The 25,495-nt window shown below is 39.8% G+C and overlaps 1 protein-coding gene across 1 annotated transcript in view; it reads left to right on the forward strand.

Annotated features, from left to right (window-relative positions):
- Nucleotides 1-18,850, forward strand: part of TET1 (tet methylcytosine dioxygenase 1) — a gene marked incomplete at its 5' end in the record, with an annotated part of 37,497 nt that extends 18,647 nt beyond the window's left edge. The window contains 4 exons of the mRNA XM_010285446.1: nucleotides 3,473-3,562; nucleotides 4,033-4,170; nucleotides 12,474-12,813; nucleotides 17,709-18,850. Coding sequence (XP_010283748.1) covers nucleotides 3,473-3,562; nucleotides 4,033-4,170; nucleotides 12,474-12,813; nucleotides 17,709-18,850 — 1,710 coding nt within the window. The remainder of the gene's footprint in view (nucleotides 1-3,472; nucleotides 3,563-4,032; nucleotides 4,171-12,473; nucleotides 12,814-17,708) is intronic.
- Between the last annotated feature and the right edge of the window lie 6,645 nt (nucleotides 18,851-25,495).

Raw genomic sequence — 25,495 nt, forward strand, 5'->3', positions numbered from 1 at the left:
TCCCTACAAATACTTATTCCAACGATTTTCAGAACTAAAAATGTAATCTAGGGATATCCACCCTTTCTTTCTCACACATATATGTGTAGCTTACCACACAGAGACCCCCAACTAAATGTTTTGTAACTCTACTGTTTATAATTTTTCCACCGTATGAAAACTCGGTGTCATTTACTGTGTATTTAAATACCCTAAAATTATCCTTTAATGCTCTTCTGTACGCATATCTAGCTCCTCTGTGTAACTCTGTATGAAATGTTAGTTCTTTGTAAGTACAAAATACAGCTAAAGGTTTTTTTTCTGAGCACAACGGCTGCACCTCAGAGATCCAGTCCTTTGGCCCTGTAATAGAAAATGTTGTGCCTCGGGTTGCACTGCTTTTCTACTGCTGTCTGACCAGCTGACAACCTGGTCTTCTGTCTGCCACCTAGAATAAACTGGTTTTTCTGCTGACAGCATGTTTTTTAAAACACTCCTGAAGGAATGAATGCACTAAAATACGATGCAGTGAAATGATACTGCAATTGCTGCTTATGAGTGTTAGCAATGACATAAAGCTGAGATAGCGCAGAAAATACAGTGATGGGTTATGTGAAGTAACAAACCTCTCAAACCCAAGCAAATTCGGTTTTTACGCTGGAAATATTTTCATGAAGAAGGGGATGTGAACTGATAACCCCTGCCTGATGAAGGTACATTCTTCAGGGTGACTCAAAAGTGCCTTTTGCTCCAACTATAGGCGTTTCTAACCCCGGTTCCCTGTGGAACTCCTAGATAAAAGTATCACGTCTTCACTAGCGCATCTGGCATGCTTTAAGAGACGTATGCTATGGGGCAGTCAGTTACCTCATTCGCTATTTGGGTTAGCTGGCCGATAACCTTTCTCAGCTCCTGAACCCCACTGCTGCCAGCTACAGAACAGACATAGCTGGTTGAAGTCCAGATAGTAGTAGGGGTATCCTTGCATTTTTTTAATGTCTAGTGTACGAACAATGTGAAACATTAATTGTTTCTTGGAAGAGAGAGATTGTCACTTGATTGACCAGAGCTAAATATTCTTCCCAAGGAAGTCCTAATTTTTTCCTGAAAGAGTTGATGAAGCATCTTTTATGCATATGTGCATGAATGCAAAACCCTCAGTCTCCTCTGAGTTGTGCTGTCCCCTCACACTGGGTATTCACAAACTTCATTAGTGTTTAAAGTGGGGAACTTCTGCCCTCCTTCTTGCTGAGTACATGACTAAGGCAGTACAAGCTGAAAATAGCCCATGCTTGTCTCAAGAGGGAATTTGTTTTATAAATTTTCAGTCTATGGAAAAACATATTTATTGAGCATCCTTTCACTTTAGGAATTCTGGTCCTTCTCCTTTGTCCCTTTCTATTCTTGGTGATGCTGTGTTTTTAGGTTCTCCCCCTGTCTCGTTCTGCACATGGAGCATTCTGTGCATGTGTTTTCTCTGTAGGTTTCTGATGATTTTAATAATGTTAGCTGGGGAGACAACAACGGTGGCAACCTTCTTGTACTGTCTAACGAAATACTGGGCTGTGCCAGATCCCTTACGAGACAGCTCAAATAGATCTGTCTTTGATCAGAATACGCTCTGTGCAACTGCAAGCTCTGTTGGTGGCATCACCTCCTCTGAGGCCATGACTCGGCAACCCTGAGCTCCATTCGAACACTTAGTCAGACAGAACAGCATTTGCAGCAGCATCTAGCAACGACACCCCACTCATGAGCGCTGTCTGGCGTGGCCTGGTCGCCTGACAGGTAACCTGTACACGTTTGGAGGAGAACGCCTTCTACCACAGTGTAAAAGCAGCTGCCTAAAAGAGAAGATAACTTAACCAGGACACTTTCTAAATGTGGGGTCTAAAAGTGCATTCCCTTATTTCTCCTTTTCCATGGAAGTTGTTTTAAAGTCTCCTTGGATTCTGCAGCTGAGAGGGGATGAGGGTTGCAGAGTGCACGGGTACTGCCTGTGTTTGCCTGCGAGGGAAGCATGTGCACCCTTAGCCTCTACCGCTGTGCTGTAGGCGACAGCAATGCTTGGGCACTTACAGTGTGCATGCAGGTTGTCAGTGCATCTCAAAGAAGTGAAATTACCGGTAAATCGTTTTTTCTCTGCATTTGGTTGTGTCGTTACTTTTTCTAGCAGATACTTCTTTTAGCTAAATATTGGATATTAATGATTTTGCAGATGACATAAAGCTAGGAGGTATAGCAAATTAAGAAGAAGATAGTTCGAAGTCCAGAAAGATTTGGATCGTTTGAGGCAGTGGACGGAGTGAGATGAGGTTAAGGGTGTAATAAACCTAGGTAAGAATAGTATGTAGGATAGATAATTAAGAATGCATTACCTTCAATGCAGTTCAGAAAAACTTGTGGTATCAATCAACAGTTGATAAACTGGCTGTAGTGCGAGTCAAAAATACAATGTCATTTTGTAATGTGACATCACATTGAAAAATGTGACAGTATTCTTATATGGTTATATACTTTGGTGTTTAGACTATATGGTGATAAGTAGGGCTGTTTTGGTTTGGGTTTTTTAAACAAAATAAAATAAGCTTCTTATTTTTTGCCACTGTGCAGTATGCAAACCTGGAGCTGCGGTTGTCTCTCAAAGCCTGGCCCTTGGAGGAAAACAAAGTAGGGAGTATGTTACCACCCTTTTCTTCCCCAATTGGTTGGTGATTTTCCTGGAAAAGCAAAAATTTAGGAAAAGAATTTAGGGATTGCTCTGTAAATAAGAGCTCAAATGTTACGCTGCCATAGAAGCCCACCTAGCTAGTTCCATGTTTATATGGCTTACCCCAAGGAAAGGAACGTTAACTTCCTAATCTAGTAGATATTTCCATAAAGTCCTGAGTTTTGCACCTCCAAAGAACAAAATATTTATCAAATGTTCCTGATAAGAGTTCTGTTGCAGTGTTAGAAACATACCTCTTCCCCCAGGAGCTGAAATTAATGTTAAATGCGATTGGGCATTACTCATACGATTGAAAGAAAAAGAAGGCGGAAGGCAAGGGTTCTCTTAGCAGGGCTGTATCAACATATATTGAGGCCCTGTAAGCAAAACGCTGAAAGACGACCTGGGGTTCCATCGCCACTCAGCATGTGGTATAATTTGTCTCCCCTGGGTGTTACTTCTCTGTTTCATGTGGAACATACCTCATTCCTTGCCTGGCTGTGTATCGGAAGGGGGAAATGGTGCACAAATTAGTTCCTTGTCTGCTGGGTTTCTTTGCCCTAGCAGATACCCTCCGTTGGTATCTTGGTTGATTTATATTTAACAATTTTGGTATTTTAGTCATGCAAAAGTAGGCATATTTATGGCTGGTGATGAAGGGTAGCACAACAGAAGTCAGATTAATAAAATAGAAGATGGAAGCTGACTGGTCAGGCATCTCTGAAGTGGATTAGATTCTTTTAAAGTAAATGACAGTGCTCTAAATGTTGCCTTTCTCTGCAGGAAGAACTTCTTGAAAACAATTTGCAAACTTTAGCTACTGACGTGGCTCCGGTTTATAAAAAGCTTGCTCCTGAAGCTTTCCAGAACCAGGTAGGTCTGTGATATTCGGCTAGTGTGGCTGTAGCTCTGAATGGGCAGCGTAGTTCAAAACCAAGATGAAACCCCAAAGTATGTTCATGGGTAGGAGCCACAGACCTCGCAGATGTGGTGAATCCTCTTGCTAACTTGCAGTGGTTGCTTTATTTGGTTAGTTTTAAAACACTGCACCTTTCTTACTTCAGCAGGTGGTTAAGTTATGTCCCGAGCTGGGCATCTGTAAAAGGCTTACAGATAATACTGTAAATAAAATGGTTTTATTGTTTAAAGACGTTTTGACTCTGAGCTGATTGTCTGGTTGACATCCAGTCCCAAGTGTTGCGTGTTTCATAGCAAAATAAATACGTGTTTTCCAGTCAGTCTTACTGGCTGTATTTACCCTGTCACAAAGTGCAGTTGTGGCTCACGGGGTTCCAAGTTGCTCACTTTCAGTCCCGAGTACCTGTAGTTTATTTTACTTTTAGGTGGAAAATGAACACATGGGCCCAGACTGTCGGCTTGGATCCAAGGACGGTAGGCCTTTCTCTGGTGTAACAGCTTGCATAGACTTCTGTGCCCATGCCCATAAGGACACACATAACATGCACAATGGAAGCACTGTGGTATGTACATCGGATTTTCTCGTTTGTAGCGATCACTGTATGTTTTAAAATGCTGCTTGGTTTAGTGGGTACATTTGCATGAAGTTTTTTAAGGTATTACGGAATTAACTGCATGTTCCTGTTTATAAATTCCCCTGTCATTTGCATCTACTTATTACTGGTCTTCAGAGGATGTAAGTTCATCTTATTACAACACAGATCAAGAAAGGTACACAAGTGACCCTTCCTGCAGAATCCATTGACTCTTTCAAAGCACCCAGGCCCTCTGGAGAGGACTGGCCATAGGACACAGATTCCCAGTAGAGGTTTGATATTCAGAGGCAAATAATTACCTTCTTAGAGGAAGAGCTGAAACAAACGCATTATTAATTTACCTCCCCCAGGCTCAGTTCTCATCAAATTCACTTTTTCTGGCACTGTGCACGTAGCAGGCTTCACGTTAGTGTAGTCACTGGTCAGAAAGTAGAAGAGTTTGCTATCATGGGGTAGGTAGTGGAGTCAGGTGATGATTTTGATCTTGAAGTCACAGTATGAAAAGGAAAACCCACGGATGTGGTTTTTTAGATGTGGTCACTGGATCAAACACCTTGCTGGATACCTAGTGAGGAAATCAGATGGGAATTGCTCAGTGAAGTGATCTTTTAGAAATTGAGACCATAGTTGTGAAGAAAGACCATCTCAAAAGAGAGAAGATAAAAGAAAACTGACAGTCTGGCATTTTTGTAAGTAGTTAGAGTGTTGTAATGCTCTAAATAGCTAGGATGACTTCTTGCTCATCAGCGGAGGAAACATTCAAGAATAATTTCTCTATCAAAGGATGAATACCTGGAGAAAAGAAATCCATCCAAAATCGCTGCCTGCTTAAAAAGTCTCTCTTTAAATTTGGAAATGAAAATTGAATTATTATGTTGCCATGATGGAATAAAACATTGCATTTTCGCATATACTTAACCTTTAGCATTTGTGTGTAACAGCAGTGAAATGACTGGAACAATCGCTTAATATGAATTGTGTGCTTGTATGTTGGGCAAATGCCTGTTGCTTTAAAGTATGGAAACAGGTCTGATGCCAGTCCTGCATAGATTAATATTTTTTCCTAGCACTGCATGCCAGTTACATGCAGATATTTTATAAGAAAATACTGGAAGTGTACTTTGCAAAATATTAGTAAGATGCTGTGAGTAAGCTCATGTGTAAGTAGAGTCACTTCAGAGCTCCTCAAGTATAGGAATTCAAACCTCTTAAAGATCCCAAATTTGAAAATGAGACTTCCTTTTTATGAAAAACTGCATGGTATACTTTTTAATTAAATTTAATTTAGGCATTGTGAAAATAATTTTTTTTTTAAGTGCTACATTGCCTCTTAACTTAAAGACAAAATGAAATGTAAACCGAGCCTGCTACTCAGTCTGCCATACTGGATCCCAGAAAAGTCATAACTTAGGACCAGAAGTGGATGGAGGGACAAGAAGCCTTTTTTTTTTTTTCCTGAGACATTTATTGGGGAATATTTCTACGAACGTGTATTTATCTGTAATCATCTGATGTTATTTCAGCTTCAGATTACACTTGCTAGTGTTGATGTTTTCTTTCTATGGATTGTACGTGGTGTGTTTGCAAGTAATTCCAAATCTAAGCAGTGTGGAAAATCAGGACCGGTGTAAGGCATCTCATTATGTAGGCCACATCTTAAAATTGTCTTTCTATCAAGTTCTGTCAAATTTTGTAAGTCTTGCAGAACATTACCAAATCAGTGTAACTGCTGAAAACTGTACCTTGGAATCTGATTTTCATCAGATAGCTCACTCATACAAGTAACTATTGTATACCTGATACTCTCTTTCTTTATATTTGATATCTCTTTATTTTAATGCACTCGCAACAAAGGGCTATATATAAATAGGAGATAGTTGCAAGCATTAACATTCGGTTTATATACTGGAATTTGGGCATTTGGAAGGTGTATTGGAGTTCGACTCTATATACAGCCTTCACAACAAGCCAATGTAGGTGTGATCTGTAGGACATACAGAGTTTGCTGTCTGTTAGTCTATCTCGATGTATAGTCACAGTAGTCTGTATTGGAAGCCTAAAGAGAAGAATTTTGTTGTTTTGCAAACAGGGTGATAGGACATGCTGGGCTTTCTTCGATCTAGATCAGTTTGATGATGATCAAAATTAGAGTTGTTAATTTTAGCTTACAAACCATTTTATTCTGGTAATAAAATAGGAAAACTAGCCGTAAGAACACAAAAATAAATTCCTACCTGCGATTCTAGCATGTGTCGTCCGTCACCTGCATTCCCATCTAGTTCCAGAAGCTGCTTTGGCTACCTACTTAGTTTAAAAAACACTATGATTCTTTACAGAGCACTGGTAATAATGATGGAGGAGTCCTTTACATCTTAACAATGACATATTTTGTCTGTAAAATGTGTTATGTGCAAGTAATACAACTAACTGAGGTGCCAGCTTTCGTATAGATGATTGCTTTCCGCTAACGTGGTAGCAAACGGCATGAGAGTGATTTGCGCTGCCTTAGAAACCTCAAACATCCATAACCTTAGTATTTTTCACTTGTATTTGTTTGTTTGGGTTTTTTTAAACAGAAGCCACTCCTTACAGTTTAAAGTCTGTACAAAGTGTTCTTGTCATCTTGCACCTCGTTAGTGTTGGTAAGATTTCCTCCCTTCTTATTCTGACACAAAATCTTCATTTATGAAACCTAAAGTTCCTCTAGACTAAAAAGGTTAGAATAAATACCTTATAAGATGGTGTTTGCGAATGCTGCCACCTCTATCACCACTACTTGCAGCATAAGTGACACCTTTTCATTTTCTCCCTTCAGTTGTTGGTGAATCACTTTTTACCACAAATATGAAAGGAATGCTGCACACTGCACCAGAAGTAAAGGGAAAACAGAATCTACTTAAATTACTTAAACCAGGCAGAGACATGAGTTCAGCAAAGCACTTAAATAAGGATAAGCATGGAGGTTACTGTATACTATATTTATATATTATCTAATGAGCTGCCAGTAACAACTTCCTTGCTCTGTCTCTGCCAGATTTTCAGAAAAGCATTCCTGTATTTTTCTGTATATACATGTTTTGATGATCAGCTGTGTTTATTTGTATGAAACTCTGAAAATAAATGAGGCTGTCATTTTTTTTGGGGGGGGGGGGGGGGGAAATGTCTTCTGTAGATAGAAGGTAGCGTAGTACATCTTACCTTACAAAAATCGAGGATTACCGTGGGAGATTTGATTTGCTGAACATCTTTCCCAGCTACCAAAATAACGCCCTGAATTTAGCAAAGCTGCCTTTTGGTAGAAAAGCTAAAAATAAAAAGGAATATTCCCTGTTTGCTCTGCAGTAGAATGAAAACACTTGGCAATTCTACAGAGGGGTAAACTAACATGTTTCTCTGAAAGAAGCAAAAGCAATTTCTGCCTATGAATTGAGTTTTTTTTAAGAACCTTTAAGTCAAGAAATACACCATCCATTTTTACTCAGCCTCTTTTTGTCTTCTTTTAACATTCTCCTAAGGGCCACTGATGTACATTACACCTGCAGTGTTAGGGTGCAGCGTTCCTCGTGGATACGAAGCTAGACTGTAAATAAGCAGCATGCAAATAAAAGCTTTGTAGTTATTAATGGAGTCCGTGAAATGTTAAGTATTTTTGCTTCTTTCTTGGATTAGCTGCAAAGGATCGCATTCTTCATACCTGTGTGAATCCATTTAAATCACTGACATTCAGGGTTTTACAGTGACTGGAATAAAATGGTTTAACGAAGACTTTGCTAGTTCTGTAGCATGTATATGGGGTGTCTCATCCTATGGGGTACGTTGCCCCTTTTGCTGGGGTTGAGGGAGAGACCAGCTGCAATTTACATGTCATCACTGGTGCCAGACAGTCTGCAGGGAGAAGGGGAGGAAGATAAATCTATGCTCAAGGGCAGCTACAATAGAAAATTTATTATTGGCAGCAGAACTAAGTAGTGTCAATCAGCAATCCATCAGCAAAACTGTCCCTGATTTATTTAATTAAAAAAAAAAAAAAATCCTTTGCTCTTCCAATAACTTAACTGTATTTCTGTAGTTATAGGTCCTCAAGCCATTGCACATAGGTGCGGGCATCAGGATATCTCTGTGAATGGTTAAACTATGTTCTGGACCATGTCCACAGCTTGCTTTGTGAGCTACAGAAGTACTAGATGCTTAAGTTGGGGGTTCAGATTGTAAAAAATAGGAAAGATAAACCCCGCAGGGCTGTAACAGAAGGATTTTTGTTACTGTTCTTTATACTGTGAAAATGGAGAAACATTAGAAGCTCACTCTACGAACCCGCGAGCTCCCAGCCAGCGGTTTGTGCGCTGTACCCATGTTACAGCATACGGTATGTAAATGCTGTCTGATGACACTTCCCATGTGTGTATGTAGTGGTCAGAAGAAGAATAGGTTTGGGGTTCCCTTCTCTGACTCTCAGGTTTACCCAGAGTATAAGAGGCCAATAAAACAACAGGCTTTGTCCTGGCTGTAAAGGAGAAGCAACCTTGTTCATGTTTGTAGTGGTAAGCAATGATGACGCAGCAGCACCTCCGAGTCCCAAACAGCACCTGCAGCTTTCCATCTGCAAAGGGAAGACGAGCGTAGCAAACGACTCCATCTTTCAAGTTTAGAGAGGCTGTCTGACTGTTTTGCTGAAACTTGAATTGAAAACATCTGCTCTTACAACAGAGTGGAAAAGGCTACATCATTTCTACATGCGAGGTTCAAGAGGACGAAGGCAGATCAAAAGAGTCCCAGAAAAATGCACTGGGAGCTGTGTGGCTACAGATGTTTCTTTGCAGATCTGTGGAGGGAACTACATTGAGTTCATGGGTGCATTTTAAGTTTAAAAAACAAACAAAAGTTTTTATGAATGTGCAAGATTTACCATGATATCACTAAACCCAGAATAGGTAATGGTTTTGATCACCAGGCACACTGGAAATCTAAACAAAGCACTTGGCTGACAATTTCTTTGGCTTTTGAGCATTCTGGGTGATTTAGCTGCGTGTTCTGGAAAAAGTATGTAGAGTAGCAGGATACGCAGCTTCACTGTGTAAACAGGCTTTAACGGAGTCCGCAATTTTCTCATGTCGGGGTTTAATTTTGGTCAGTTTGCAGCACAGTGTCAGTACCAATGGAAAATGTTGCTTTTAACTTCTCAGCGATAGCTTCTCTTGAAGTTTCTGAATGGAATATTTTGCTCAGATTTGAATATTGGACTGGCTGCTTTTTTGTTTCTCATTTAGTGGATTACTCTACTTCACCTGTAGACTGCTACCTTACCTCTAGGGCCTTAATTTATAGCTGGTTTCCCATTATTATTCCCCAACATTAGCTTTGCAGCTAGCCACTCGCTGTTGTGTCCTTCCTTTTATCTTAAAATATATTATGGGGAACACCAACCTTGAACTTTTACGTCTATTAAATTTGCTGTCATGGTATTTAGGCTGTAGGTGTACTGGTCTTCAGGGTTTTAACATAATTTTTAATAGACATTAGTTTCTTAATTGTATGTTTTCTAACTCAGTATTTAATATATTGTATGTGTTGGAGCTGACTATACTTTCAACATAGTTCTGCCAATATACTGCAACCCTCGCCCTCTCTAGTTCCTCGGCTTTCTTGTTCTAAAGAGAGGGTGTTGGCTTTGATAGTGACAAATACTTATTTTTGCTTAAAATAAGATTTCCTTCAACCAATATGAGCTTTGATTTTTGTCTCTGCTTGTATGCTCTCCCCTGGGCCAAGCATTGTGAAAATGTAGAGCTAACCTACCTTTGCCTAATTGTAAGTAAGATGAAAGATGATTAATATGTTTCTAAGAGTAAATATTTTTATGGAAAATTATAAGTCTTATAAATGTACCAGATCAGTTTTCCACAAAAGTGTCAGGTGGAATGCCTGAAAATTGAGAACCGTAGATTGGATGAGGGTCTCGGTTTTCAAAATAAGCAAGATTGTGGATTGAATTGTCAAGATCTGGACATTTTTCAGACTGGTGCATGGGTCCGGACACAGGTTGGACAGAATACTTTAAAAGACAAGTGAGAATCACGCAGCTTCTGATGAGAACAAATGGGAGCTCGGCCTCTACATGCTTCTTTTATTATTGCTTTTGTTTTTAGTTTAGAAGGGGAGAATGTGCTGGGCTTTCTAAGAACATGGGTCATATGTCATCATGCTCTCTGTATGTCTCTTTCACCCTTCCTGAATAACTTGGAATCTGCTGGCAAACTTCAACCAGATTTCCCTGAACTTGGCAGAAACTGCATTGTCTCTGGAGATTTTTAACCTCTTGTTCCAAGTTGTGCAATTTCACTGCTGAGTGGGGTAGACGGATCCAGGTTAGCCCTTCCGCTGAGGGGGTGGCAGGGTCCTCACAGCCGCGGCCCCCAGTGAATCCGCCTGCGCTTGCTGGCTGGGTAGCCGAGGGGCACCGGGCGTCAGCCGGGGCCCTGCTGCCGCTGGCTGGTGCTCAGCGGAGCTGGCAGCAGCGGGGCACGACGGGGAGCAGGGGTAATGGTGCTGGGGCTGGGCGTGTGGGAGCGTGGGGACGGAGAAGTCCGTAGGGAACCAGGCGTCATTTGCTGCTCATGGAACAACTTGTTGTTTTTTCTAAATCTTCCTCGTAGTCCAAAGGCTGCCCAGTAGAGGTAAGTACGCATGGAGCAAGCACATAGTAAACGCTACTCATCAGCTTCTAATTGCCCCTTCACTTTGCCTTCTTAAGAGCCCTTCTCTCAATCCTTTCAAATTGTCACCTGAAAAGCTCTTCTCCTTTGTCTGTGCCCCTCAAATGTTCTCCTTTTGCTGCTCTGCAACTGTCAAGCTTTGCATATAGCTATTTCTAAAGCCCTAACCACCACCTTATTGATTTAGGATTTTTAGTTTGTGATTCTGTAATTTTATTATTCTGGAAATAATTGTGTGATGCCTTTATGTCAAAGCTGTGCTATAAAATAAAAAATGTTTGTTTTTTTCCCCCTAAAGAATACTATTATTCTTCTCCCCTGGAATGTTAGGCATGGTGACAAGATTCTGGGAAATTGGATTAACTGTTTATGATAGGCATCACGTTCAGCCTACACAATGATGGAATGATAATGTTTCCATTTAGGGAGTATCATCTCATCCTTGGATGGCACTCAAATTCTTCTGTGTGTGTAGTTAGTAACTCCCTGTGAAATAGAAGCTTAACGAAGCCATGATATTAATGCATGGCTTTCTAGTGATGTAGTCCATTGTTGTGATAAACAGTCGTCTCTTACAAATGTCATCAATAAAACTGTAAATGGCGTGACCATTTGTGCCCTTGCTCGTATGTGTAAAACTGTCGCCATCCCTTGGAAAGCACAGAATGACACCAGGAGGCACACCGCTGCTTTTAGCGCTGCTTTTGAGCTGAAGGGTTGGTATTTAATAATGGCCAGAACTCTCAAAGTGCTGAAAATTATAAGTATTGCAAAATGTTCATCAGTGATTCGGAAAAATTATAAGAAGAAAACTATTGCAATAAGTTTGAATATTTCTCCCCATTTCTGAGGTGCCCTTATCAAACTGGATCTAACTGGCATTCTCCTCTCGGCTCCAGTATCTCACAACACATAATTTAGTAAGAGAAAGTAGGTCAGTGGCCTAAGAGAAACCAAGCATTTGCTGGTTCTCGTGACTTCACTACAGCAGGCAGAGCTGGGGAAGGGTGTTAATTTAAGACAGTGTCTATAAGGAGAGAGGGAGGGAGGGAGGTAGAGCTGAGATTTGCTAAAAATACAGAGCAGTATGAGTAACTGTTTGTGGTTTGTTGGTTTTTTTCATTTGCCAGCCAAAACAAAAACAGTTCCATGTCATAGAAACTTCTTGTTGAATCCAAAAATAACGTTTTCCTTTTTCATATTTTTTTAGTCTTTACAAATGAATCTGAACAACAAATACATATAAAACCCCAAAAAATCTGAACACTTAGGAATTTACAATATACTTACAGCTCAGATTGTTTACCAAAGTTGGTATATATTTGCGGGTAGCGTAAGCTGAGCCAAAGTTTCATTTTTCCTGTCCATGGGCCTTGATCTTATTCTTCAAGTACCAGTTATTTTTCTGTATCATGATAAATCAAACAGAATAGCTGTCAGATGTTTGCATTTGAAAGGCCCATAGCATTGAGGCCATAAAATAGGAGAAAACGATTTTAAACAACTTTTGTATTTTACGTACATGGTTGTATTTGTAAACGTTTCTGTTCTTGCCAGGTCTGTACATTAACAAAGGAAGATAACCGGAGAGTGGGGGTGATTCCAAGTGATGAACAGCTCCATGTGTTACCTCTTTACAAAATTTCACAAACAGATGAATTCGGCACCGAAGAGGGACTGGAAGCCAAGATAAAAGCCGGGGCCATACAGGTGCTCACCGCCTTTCCCAGAGAAGTACGAATGTTAGCTGAGCCTCTCAGAGCTACAAAGAAAAAGAAACCGGACACAAGGAGGACCCCGACTGAAAAGCAGCCATTAGTAGATAAGAAATATTCAACACCCGTAAAGCTGAAAACTGAAGCCCCAGAAAATCTTGGCAACGCTTTGCATTGTTTAGGTGAGTGGTGCTTATTAAATTCAGCCAGTCTCTTTGATACTGTGGTGCCTCTTACTTGTCTCTGAGGGGAAGGAAAAGCTCCTTAATACTCGCTTTTATAAAATACAAAGTTTGTGGTGGTGTGTGAGCACCAGTGAAATATTTACAAGTTCTCTTATTCTAATAAATAATGGCAGTAGGATCATCTTGAAATACTGCTGTAGGAATGTGTATCTAAATAACCAACATGAATTTCTGTCATTTGAACGTACAAGAATTGTGTTACCCGCCTGCTGTGAAAGACAATGGCTTTCCCAGTGTCAAGAGTTGATGGTAATTTCTTATCAAGGGCATGGATACTGATGCAAAGCAAGAGATTGGCAAAAAAACCCCACCACTCAGGTTTTATCAAATAAGGCAGTGCTTCTCACATTGTTCCTTGAAATACTATTAGCAAGGGTCAGAGAGGTGGAGTCTGTCAGCAGCCAGGTAAAAAGTATGCCATGTTTCTTCTGCAGCAAGATTGCTGTGGCCAGAGTCTTCTGCTACCGTATGTGTTTGTGCAACTCAGCATCTGACCTGAGGCCTGTGGAGGTGCTTTTTTGATTTGTGCTGTGGTACCCCAGGTCAGATTTTGGACCTCAGAGGACAGAACTATTCTATGGGACTTTGCAGTAATGAGAGGTAGAAAAGAAGGAAGAGGTGGAGGAAGCTGTGGACTTAGGCTCTGTCATTAGAGGGGAAAAAACTAAATCAAAGGAATTAAAGCATAGCCTGTCTACCTTTTAGGAAGGAGAGAGGAAAATTAGCCAGCCTGCTATAATTTTTTAATTTTCTTTCATGAGAGACATCCAGATATACATAGCAGATTTAAGGGGAGGGATAACAGTGAAATGTGTTTAGAAAAACATCTGAATTTTGTGGCGATAAAATTAAAAAAAAAAAAAAAAAATCTATTTGACACATTTTTTGTAATTGGCACTCGGCACCCTGCTTTGTCTTAGTAGAGGAGTCAGGGCAACCAATAAACTTTGCATATAGCAAGATGGAGTAAGAGCAAGAAAAGCAAAAGCAGTATTGTTGCCACCCCTAGGAAATTAGAAAGACATTCAGTTAACCTACATGCAGGTTTGTGAGACGCAGTCTGGGCTCTGAAACAAAGTGAAAAGGCCTTTCTGGCCGAGGACAAGGTCCAGCAGTAAGTCTGAAGCAATGATTAGTAACTTCTGTCGTGCTTGGGCTGGACTGGAAGTCCTGGAAGCATTAGAGGACTCTGCTTTGGGAAGGAATTCTGAAATTGTCTGGCCTCACTGGAATGTTGTTTTGGAACACTGAAATAGTTATGAACCAGCTACCTGTGCATGACATCGTAGTTACAAACAGGCATGGCTTTGATATCTGAAAACCATGCTTTTAACAACTGGTACAATATCTGGAGTTTTGCCATACGCTTTGGGAACATAGAACTTTATTCCTTGAACATACAAAAATAATGAAGTAACTGTGTAAACAAGCCAACTTACATAATTTGCTTGGACTTAAAGTATTTTGGTAAAGTAATCTAAAAGGGCTGCTGATAAAAATTCTAAGTCACAGAGTGAGGAAGAAGTATTTTTGTGAGTGAGAAAGTTGTTCAGAAATGGAAAAACAAGAATGTGAACCAGAAATATTTCGTTTCTATCGTAAAAGTGCAGGTTTTGTTATGGAAGTCTTGACAGAGTCCCTCGGAACAAATGTCAGCACTGTAATCCCCAAATCTGCTGGTGGCACATACTGCTGCAGTTGGCCACGTGCACAATTTCACAGAGGCTTTGCTAGGCAGCAGTGGCAGAGGAAGTTCAGGTTTGCAAAGGGCCAGGTGTTGCGCTCCACATGAGACACAATCACTTGAAGCGTTTATCCACGTCATTTATGTGTTTAGTCATACAGGACGATGGCTGGGTAAAGACCTCAGCACACCACCGCTGCCCTGCCTCTAACCCACAGTAAACTGCAAAGATCCATAAATTGCAGATTTAGAATACTACAGTATTGTACATACGGGGTTTTGCAGGGGATCAGTCATTGCTTTCCATTCTGCCAGCAACAGGTATCATTTTGGTCCTGAGGAATGGAAAATTTTAGTCTAGCTGAGATTGTTAGGTTTAATGTGAAAACAAAATCAAAGGGCCTGTGAGACAGAGGAGTTGAAACTAGAGTATCCAATAGCTGCTCCTGATGGTAAACTAGAGGAAACAGTTGATTATTTAAGTCAGGATCCCTTCATATTAGTAGTGGCATTCCATTCTGGTCATGCCACTTAAACATAAAACAAAAGATAAAGGATTGAAAAATAGTAAAAAAAGACAGAAAAACTTACTAGGGGAAGAAAAAAAATACTATAGTTTTAGGTAAGCAGTGAATAAAGTGCTGAATAAAGTACGTCGAGCAAGTCGGATACTACTATTAATTTTTCTCCTAATGTAAGAACAAAAGGTATTGATAAATTGTGTCTGTCATGCACAGTACTCAATTTACTGATGAGGATGAGAGTTTAGAATATTGGTTTGGCTTTTTAAATATCAAAAAGAATATGGAGAAGATGCCGTTAGATGAGATGAGATTACCATGGTATATACCATCAGTCATGTTTTCGGCCATGTGAGGCTCTTGCTATTTGGAGTAGCCTGGGAGGATGACGAAGGAGTCTCGGGGCCGGCTGTGCCATATTCCCGTTACGTGGATGTAGTATGCTCTTTTGAAAGAGACCTGGCCGTCATTTCAGAGCCATTGCAGTATCCCCTAGCTTGAGAGACTTGGAAAGCTTGAGGACTCCCCTATCCTTCATGTCTTCACTGCATGGAGAACTGGAAATTAAAAAGGGATAAGAGAGGGCTCTCTTGTCCTCTTTACTACCTTTACGTAGTAGCAACGAAGGTGGTGGTGAGAACTTTCTGAGTGCTGAAGTCAGATGAAGTCGGCTTGGTAGAGCGTGCATATGTGAGGATTTAGTTTGGATCTCAACTGTGCCAAGTCCTTTGTGGAAGCTCTGTGTATCGAATAGGGCGCACTTGTCGCGCGCCCTTTGCCAACAGCAAGCAGCACAAGTGTTAATTTTTACATTTGTGCTAATGCTGAAAGCCTTTAAAATCCTAAATTATTACGAAATATGTATTAAAGAGAGAGGCCTTACAGCCTTCCGTGTATAGTCCTGTCATTTAACGGACAGGACAAATAAGCTTTACAGACGGAATGGTTATTTTCGTCTCCATAAATACCAGCAATTCTTCTTGGCCCATATTGGATAGAGCAGGAGATGAACCACCAACTGAGAGACAGTTTCTCAGCTGGCCACAGCAGAGCAGTGGCCGCGTCAGCCGACAGCTCCCAATGGAGGTGTGCCAGACGCTGAACGAGAGGTGTTCCTGGGGAGCAGTGCCACCTTACCTGAACCATTACTGATTTCCCTCTACCCATATATTTGAGTTAACTTCCCTTAATCTCTGCTACTTTGCCCGGCAGAGCAAGGAGCTTCTGGCAATAGATGGGGACTTTGGAGCCACAGCCATTTTGAGAGTGCTGTGGGTTGTTAAAACTTGCTTTCAGAGAATGCAGGTCTCTCTTCAGAGATGAGATGATGGAAAGTGCAAATCTGAAATGCTGTTTCAAATCTTTTGGAGGAAGGCCTTGGTCTGGAGCGTGTCCTTAATTAAATTAAATGCTTTGAGTTTGATTTCCTAGAAAAGCTTTTTAAAGAGTTGATGCGGTTTCCTTATGTCCCTCCACAACTTCAGTATTTGCATACTAACTATTGTGTCCATAATTTATCCCACTCTGCCTTTTTTGCATTCCTATTGAAATGGTTTTTAATCCATCACTATTTATAAGTTATTAGAAGACAAAATAGAAGAAAGAATAGTTCTTCTATATTCGGTAAAGTAATTAAACATTCTGTGTATTTATGGAACAAAGAAGAAACACTGACAGAGAGAGTCTTTTACGAGAATATGTCAGAGCTCTCTGTAGGGTGCCGGTTTGTCAGCAAAACACATGTAAAGTAATTTCAGGGCATGATGCAAAGCCCATCAAAGTCGATGAAATTCTTTCCCGTTACTCCAGTGGACTCTGGATTGAACTTCTCCATGACAGGAATGAGTCATTTGAGGAGACTGTTCCACAAACGAGCACAACTGCAGGGTGCCGTGACTCGCAATTGATTAGGGAGCGGGCATAAACTGAAGGAGTATGTCTCCCCAAAGATCTGAAATAATTAAGGTGTGGCAGTTAGGTGGAAGACAGCCAAGATGATGCAGCTTTGAAAGGATGGATTTACCTGGGGTATGTTGCCAGATAATTTTTTTTTTATGGAAAATTTCTGAGTAGTTACTTGCTAATGCACGAATCGTTGTAATTCATTAACTTTTTTGCTGCGATGGACAAGATCTATAAAGATGTTTTTTCCTTCGATCGTAATATGGGGTTAAGGCAGCCAAGAATTTCCATTGATTCACAGGCTTAATTTCAGACAGACTATATTTCATCAGCGATGTAGAAACTTCTACAAAGAGCTTCCTGCTAGCCTGGGCAGTGCTGAAGGCCAGCAGTCAGCTGCTGGGAAGCACTTGTGGAGAACTGAGCTATGTGAATTGGGACCGAGTGGTTATTTTACTTGAGCTGTTTATTTTATTCATCCCTCTGTGAAACACCTTTTTATTTTACATACCAACAGTCTGACTGGAAAAGGTTAAGGCATTAATTCAGCGAGGTTATTATGGATGTACTTATGGTCATAGAGATTAAAAATAGCTATTTTGAAAAGTCTGTAGTCGTCATGTGTATCTTTCATATGAGAAAGCAAGTATGAAAATATTATAAAAGGTATATTTTACTAACTAAGTGAGGAAAAGTACTTACACTTTGGTGTGCATTTTTTTTAGGGAACAAAACAGATGCTTTAAAACCTGGAATAAAAACGGAGACTTCCGATCACCTCTATGCCATGAAACATGCTTCAAACACTACTAAAAATTGCTCTTTATTAAAACAGTATACGGCTTCCTCCCCTTTCAAGGTGGATGGTTTACATCCTTATTCATCTTTAGCACATAAGCCTGGAATAACAGCAGTGACTAATATTCAACAAGATTTTTCAGTTCCCTACGGGTATTTTGAATGCAGTAGTAAGCAACCTCACGTGACACCTTACGTTAATTGTAAGAACTTTGATGTGTCGGTCAAAGATTATACTGGAATTTTGCTGAGTGATAAGATGAATGGCGTGCCACCGATTCTTCCAGAGGTCACTGCTCCAGGCCCCCCAGCCCACACAGACCCCCTGCCCACTATACTTGAACATCAGGCAGACAAACAGAATTGTCAGCTTCAGTTAGACAACTCTCCTTCTTCACAGATGATCAGCTCTTGTGATTTGTCAGTACCGCTAAGCTCTCCGGCAAAGGATGCAGTCGGAAACGAAGCTGACTGTTCCCATGGATGCCCAACGGAAAAGGGCAGCTCCCATCGAGAACAGATGTGTGATTTTGACTGTGTTGACGAAAAGCGAAACAGTGCACTGGGACAACCGACTGATTCTGAAGAAAAAGCTGAGGAAATGTGGTCAGACAGCGAGCACAATTTTTTGGATGATGACATTGGCGGGGTTGCTGTGGCACCTTCTCATGGTTCTATCTTGATTGAATGTGCAAGACGTGAACTCCATGCCACCACACCTATTAAAAAACCCAACCGCAATCATCCCACGAGAATTTCTTTAGTTTTCTACCAACACAAAAATTTAAATGAGCCAAAACATGGTTTAGCCATGTGGGAAGCAAAGATGGCTGAGAGGGCGAAAGAAAAAGAAAAAGAAGCAGAAAGATTAGGAACGGAGAATACGGAACTAAACTCTAGCAGCAGGAAAACAAAGCAAACAAATGAAAACAGAGATATTTTTTATGAAGAGAATGAGTTCAACCAAATTCCATCACGCAGAGCATTAACAGTAACTAAGGATAACGTAATAACCGTATCTTCTTACGCCCTTACACGAGTTGCAGGGCCTTACAACCATTGGGCATAGGTTTTAGTATCGAATGCCTCCTCTTGGTGCAGTGTTACACAGTGTTTCTTTAAGGTGCTGTTAAAGAACAAGTCTCGTGTCGTTTACTATTTGCTCATCTCAACCATTTTAAGGCTGAGGTAAAAAAAAAAGGGGGGGGATTTCTTCTTAAACTGTGACTTTAACATTTGGTGGTGCTCAAGCACATTTTAAGCAAAAAAAAAAAAAGTTGTATAGTTTTAATACATTCTGAAAAAGATTTTGTTTAGGCTATTAACCTTGATTGAATCATTCAGTTTATTACCTTTAGGAATTTATATTTTGGTGCTTTAAATCAAGTCTGTTTACTACAAAAATCATTTATAGGGATTTTAACAGGTTCACATTTTATGGTGTTAAATCAAGTTATACAGTAATAGCTCTACACAGCTCTTGGTGCTTAACCACATCAAACAGTTAAAAATAAATAAGCTGAATTATTACTTCATGGTGCCATTGCTTTAACAACTTCCAACCATTGCTATATAGTCCAAATTACAGATAAATCTTTTAGAAAACCAATGAATTTTTTTCTCTAGATTTGTCATTATGTATGAAATGAAGTTATCGGTAATGATGGCTGGAAGTTGTTTTTAAGCTGTAAATATATATTTTAAAAGCACTTTCTATTTTTAAAATTAACTTGAAATAGTATAGTATAAGGATCATATTGTCTAAGGTTTGTGCATACTCTACAGAAGAAATCATTTTATTCTTGCTGTGTAGAGTTCCATATTGTTACAGCTGCAGTATGTATGCTTAATAGCATATGTGATTGTTTTTAGACTTGCCCTTTTTCATCGAAGATTTTATGTTGCATATAAACAACAGTTATAAAATGCAGAAACATTTTATTATTTTCAAGAGAGTGTACAAACATGAAATTAGGAGACGTCTTGTCAATACGTGTGTTGCTATTGGGAGTTATGACTATTATTTGGGTTTTTTTAAAGGCAGCATTTGTTATGATTTCTTTGAGCAATAAGTGCATAAGTCTCATTTGTTTGGAGCATTATAAGTTAACATGACAACCAAATGTTCCTAATGCCTCAGGGGTAGGATTGTTTTGGGATAAATAAAATACCCCCTAGAGTTGCCTTATTCTATTCTGGAAAAAAAAATAATTTGGGGAAAACACAAAGGAAGTGTTGGAAAAGTATGACGTTTCTAATATTTAACAGCAAATTTTTCATTAAGAATAACCCTCCTGTAATATTCACCAGCTTTGGGTTCTTTTTTTTTTTCCTTTTTTTTTTTTTTACAAAAATGTTTTGTAAATTTTTAAAGTGATTTATACATTTTCTGTAGAGAAAGGGTTGTATTCTTCCTTCCAAATATATGAAATTTATGTTCTCCATTTCTGTTGAAAAAGTGACATATCATGAAATGAGTATTTGCTAAACCAGAGGAAAACCAGACACTCCATTGCTTTTAAATACTGTAGCATCCCACTCTTCTTTCTGATTCTCCTCTCCTATGTATTTCTTTTTTAAACTTATTTATTTAAACAAATTACCAAATGACAACGTTAGCTAAGGACCAACCTCATCCTGCAACTTCTTCCATGAGAACAGCTCTGCGTAGCCATACCTGCCCAGTCAGAGCCAGGAGGACCGCTCAAGCCAGGACTCCTCTCGTGACTGAGAGCTGCAGGATCAGGCCCCAGAGACGCAGCTGTATCTTAATTCTGCCTCGGAGTCCTCCCCGGCTGGGTAACCTGTAGGTACGAGGTCAGAGTTTTCCAGTGCGAAAATATACTAATAATATACTTGATAATATTAATGTAGTGGTGCTGTAACAGAGGAATATGAACTATCCAGATCTGCTTTATTTAAAACCTAGACAAGGTGCTTTTTCTTGAAAAGTTGAACTGTAAGCGCTATATTTACAGTTTCGGTACGAAAAGTACATAAATCGTATTTTTAACCCATAGTGCCAGTTAGGACCATGGTGCTGCAAATACGTAAATGCGGCTGTAGATCAATGAGACTGTTCTCCTGTACGAACGTACACACGTGTAGCGTTTGCAGGAGCAAGGTCTGAAGTAGCAATCACTATGTAACCACCAGATTCCTGTCAAAATTATCAGCAGCGTTGGTGGCAGAGGATGGCCGAATTGAACCCATTCTTTGTATCTTACCGATTTTAAGTAAAATTTGTAAAAACCGGGTATGCTGCAAATTTTAGTTCAAAGCTTAATATTAGTTCAAATAGAGGATATGAAGGGATTGTAAATAATAAAACAAAAACAAGATTATGCCATCGTTTTGTACCAGCAGTTTTATGCTTCTTGACTATGTAATATACAGTATACATCAAATCATTATGGTATTTTGTGTGCCTTAGATTTCCATTTTAAAACTTGTATATTTTTGGTGAGCCGAAGATTAGTAAGAATTCCAGCTGTCCATACAGTCAGTAGTACTGTACATTCTCTAGCTGTTCCATTCATGTATTTGCTATCTGAAACCCCTTGTCCGACACCACGATCCATCATTTACAGAAAAGATGAGTTTATCGGTTTCACTTATAGTGCCGATAGCTTTAGTTTCTATAACGCAAATTGAAAAAATCATTTATCATTCAGCGCTCTCCTGTGAATAACAGGTTTTCTACATAAAACTAGTAAGTTACAGAGCCTCTCTCTGTACCTTTTAAAATGTTTAGATCATTAAAGTGGATCATTTTTACTTGGATCTTCCCCTATAAATGCCCATGTTTAACTTATGATTGGAAACTTTCAGATAAAAATGTTCCTTTGAAAAACCAGCAGCTTCCCTCAAAGAAGTGAGAAACTGAAAGGTAGATCTAAAAGGACACCTCCAAACACAGCCCCTGGCAAGTCACTGCTCCCGTGACTGCACCAACAGACTTTCACTAAGTCCAGGTCTGCCTTTTTTGAAATGGCAATTTTAACAGAGAAAAATGTATCTTAACATAATAGTTAATGCTATTAACTGATAGGTGCTAAAACTCACAGTTACTACTTTATTAACATTACTTACGTGAGAAAAATATATCATCTATACAATAAACTTATCATTCGCGGTGCTCTTTCCTTGACTGTCACGTAACTACTTTTTCAACGTGTACCCACCAGGCAGGTTAGCTGGCCACTTTTGTTTCCTGCTCTGGCACGTAGCAGGTTGTGATTTGAGAAGCTAATATTTTCTGTTGCTGTACTGCAGTATAGAAAATGCAACTATTTACTGTTTTTACAACTGTGTGCTATTTATTGTAATATTTCAGAATATTTATCAGTCTTGTACACAGATTATGTTGTTTTGAGTAAGGTTATCATTTTGTAACAGTATTTGTCTCTTAAAATTTGCAAATCTGTGGGTCTCTTGCTTTCCTTTGCAGCCCACGCAACCACTTGCAATTTGCTCTTACCCCTTAATAAAGCCCTTCCAGGATGACCAGATCAGGAGCTGGATCTAAAATTAAGGTAGCTGGCTAGGTCAGACCTGCACATGTTACTTGGTTTCCAACAGCTGCCACTATGCCCTGGGTGAAAATCTAGAAAATGGATTCAGTTGTGGACTGGTGGTGGGGCGTGGTTGTCTTCTGATCCTTTTTCACAGTACGCCAGCAAAAACTGAAACTGTCGTGATCCAACAAGGGACACGTCTGACTTCCCAGAAGAAATGTCCCTCATCCCCTTCTCCACTGGGTCCAGTACCACCACTCCGCTCTGGAGGGAAGGAGTAGTGCAGGAGCCGGTTCTGTTCTGACTCCCCGAGTCCCTGTTGGAGTTACTGCAGCCATGCCCAATTACATAGATTTTACTTGTGCAGTTTCTCTGCGCGTACCAATTTGTAACATGCTATTGTGTTACAGGAAATAGAAAAAATTATTTCTATAAATATTTTATTCACAAGATCCGAAACACTTTTAAGAACTTACAAGTACTTGTGACTTTCTAGCTGTACCAGTTGTATTCAGATATATTATTTTTTTTAAGGACTTTCCAAGCTAACTTTTACTTAGGAATAACTGCTGTTAAAAGTCCTTATTGTACCTATGACAGTGCTTCTCTGTACTGAGAACAGGAAACAACTGTAGTATCTTAAGCAACATTTTATGTTAAGCATGGGTAAATGACGGCTTCTTTAGTACTTAAAAATATTTGTAACATACAGCTGTTTGGGGTTTTTTAAAGACCTTTTTAATATCATTGCAGTGTTACGTTAAATTTGGATCCTGTTTATGTTGCTGCAGCCCCATTGACTGCAATGTGCTCTTTCATGAAGCTCATTAAGCTTTCCTGCAATTTTCATATTTAACTGGATGGATATGGATACAGTTGACCAAAGTCTGTGCTGACTCAGACCGTTGCCACCCTTCCCTGATTAATAGGTTTTGCAAGGACAGATGGAGAGAGATTTGGAGTAAATGTTGTACTTCTAGTTAAACACAGAGGTTATATTTTTTGTAGCATAAGAAGTGATTCGGGGTCTGTAGAGAGACATAACACATTCACCTCACGTTTCAGGCATGCAGGCACGTCTATTTGCAGCTACATCAGGGCTTATGGTCTTGACAGCTTTTTTGATTTTTCTTATCTGATAGGTTGTTCAGTGAGAGATGTTATGGAAGCATGCTAACAAATGTTTTTGTATTTAAAATGTAAGGTCAATCTTGCCCTTTCACTTCCCATGAAATTTCTCTCATGTTGAGATTAGCTCCTTTTATCGAGCAGTCATCAGCTTTGTAATCCATTTATATATACATGATTTTTCTCTTTTTTTTCCACAGAAATCCTGTAGGTTTGGGTTAACAGGAAAAAATAACCATGCCCTCAGACATATGAAAAACTAAATTGCATGTCCATTTCCACGCCTTTTATACGTAATAGCAATTACATTCAGGCAGTGTTGAACAAACTCTCTTTTAGGTTTATTGTGGTCACCAAAATTCAGATCTGGGTCTTTGTGACCTACCTTCCATAAAATTGTGGTTTACTTCTTGTGCGAAAGGTGTCAGCCCAACTGCGACCTGTGATGCTGTCTATGATCTGATCTTAAATGACACAATTGGAGATGAGGAGCAGTCCAATCACATTTGGAAATTCTGGTTTTCTTCTGCATTTCATCAGGTGTTGATCTGACTCTGAGGAGGAAGCGTAGAGGGAAGATCTTTCCGTAAAATTAAACTGTAGAGAAAGTTGCCATTAATTATTGTGGCACCACGGTGCTGCACTGCAATGTCTGTCTTACAGATTGTTTCTAACCAGCAAGGATGCGTTGTCGTGTCACACAGCTGTGGGTATATGTACGAATTCATCTCTTTCCACAGTTCCTCCGGAGACAATGATCTCTCCTTTGTTTTCTCTCTGCCTATGGTGCTTTAAGGAAAAAAAAGAGAGTGGAGGGAGAGAGCTGGTCACCCTTTTTTTAATCGGTGTAGGCAAACGAGGTAGCGAGCACTGCTGTCACCACCACTCTGCTGCTCCTTCCCATGACCAAGTTGGAGAACGTGCAAAGCTGATGGGCTGCACAGCAGGAGTAAGTCGCAGGCAAAGCTGTGAAGGTACGGTTAGCTTTTGCGACAGCTTTCTCTGTACGCATGTTGTAGTTGCCAGGGTACTTCTTTATATTGACACTTTTTTTGGTACTTTGAACTTTAAGTTTGTAAGCTTTTTGATTTAGTCTGTGACACATTTATGTTCTACTTTAATCTTAAATGGAGCAGCCAGTGTCGGAAGTCCTGAGGATGTGGCTACTTAGTGGAACAGTACAGAAACTGGCTTTGTTGTCTTCTGGAATAGTCAGACAGTTTTCACAGGTTGTCTACGTGCTGCTCCGGTATGTTGCTGCAATATTATAATTGAATAAAGAGTTTTATACTTAAGGTTTTCTCAAAGACCAAGGATTTCTAATAGTAGTATCTAATCAGGCACCAGTATACATATGGATCACTTCTAAAGAGTGGTTGAAAATACATTTTTGTATTTACTGTATTAATTTCCTGTTGTTTCAGAGGAGTGAGCAAAACTTTTTAATACTGTCATTTACATCCTTGACTAAATTATGAAGACTTAATTCTACATAATGCTGTGTTGTGTCCCTGAAGAACACTGATTTGACTAGTGTTGATTAGTAGGTATTGCTTTCTACTCTGTACAGACGACATCAAATACTACAGCCACCTTTCTCACTCCATGGTCTCTCTATGGATCACCTGCTGTGCTTAGCTGTTGTCACAGTCAGCGCTAGATCCCATTGTAACCTGCTGCTTGAATGCTTTAAACGCCTGTAACTACTTCAGAAGTTCTTCCTATTCCTCCCCTCCCCAATCTGCTGCAGAACTCGGCATTAGCAGTATAGCTGTCATCCTGCTCGTGAATTCTCCATGCGCCCTGTCGCTCCCTTGTGTGTAAATCGGCCAACCTTCATCTCAGGAATATCATAAGAATTTATTCTCCTTGTGACTCTTCAAAAAATCAATTTCTTTCAGTCATCTTTTATTCTATTTATGATAGTTTGGGGGGGGGGGAGTACTTCATGTTCTCTCATAGGGACCCTAAAATTTTGCAGTTGGATATTTTTTTCATTCCAAGAATGAGGGATAATACATTATCTGTCATAATCAGTGTTTTCTTACTTTTTAAATCCAATAATCAAT

This window comes from Phaethon lepturus, unplaced genomic scaffold (genome assembly GCF_000687285.1).
Source record: "Phaethon lepturus isolate BGI_N335 unplaced genomic scaffold, ASM68728v1 scaffold16854, whole genome shotgun sequence".
Lineage (NCBI taxonomy): Eukaryota > Metazoa > Chordata > Aves > Phaethontiformes > Phaethontidae > Phaethon > Phaethon lepturus.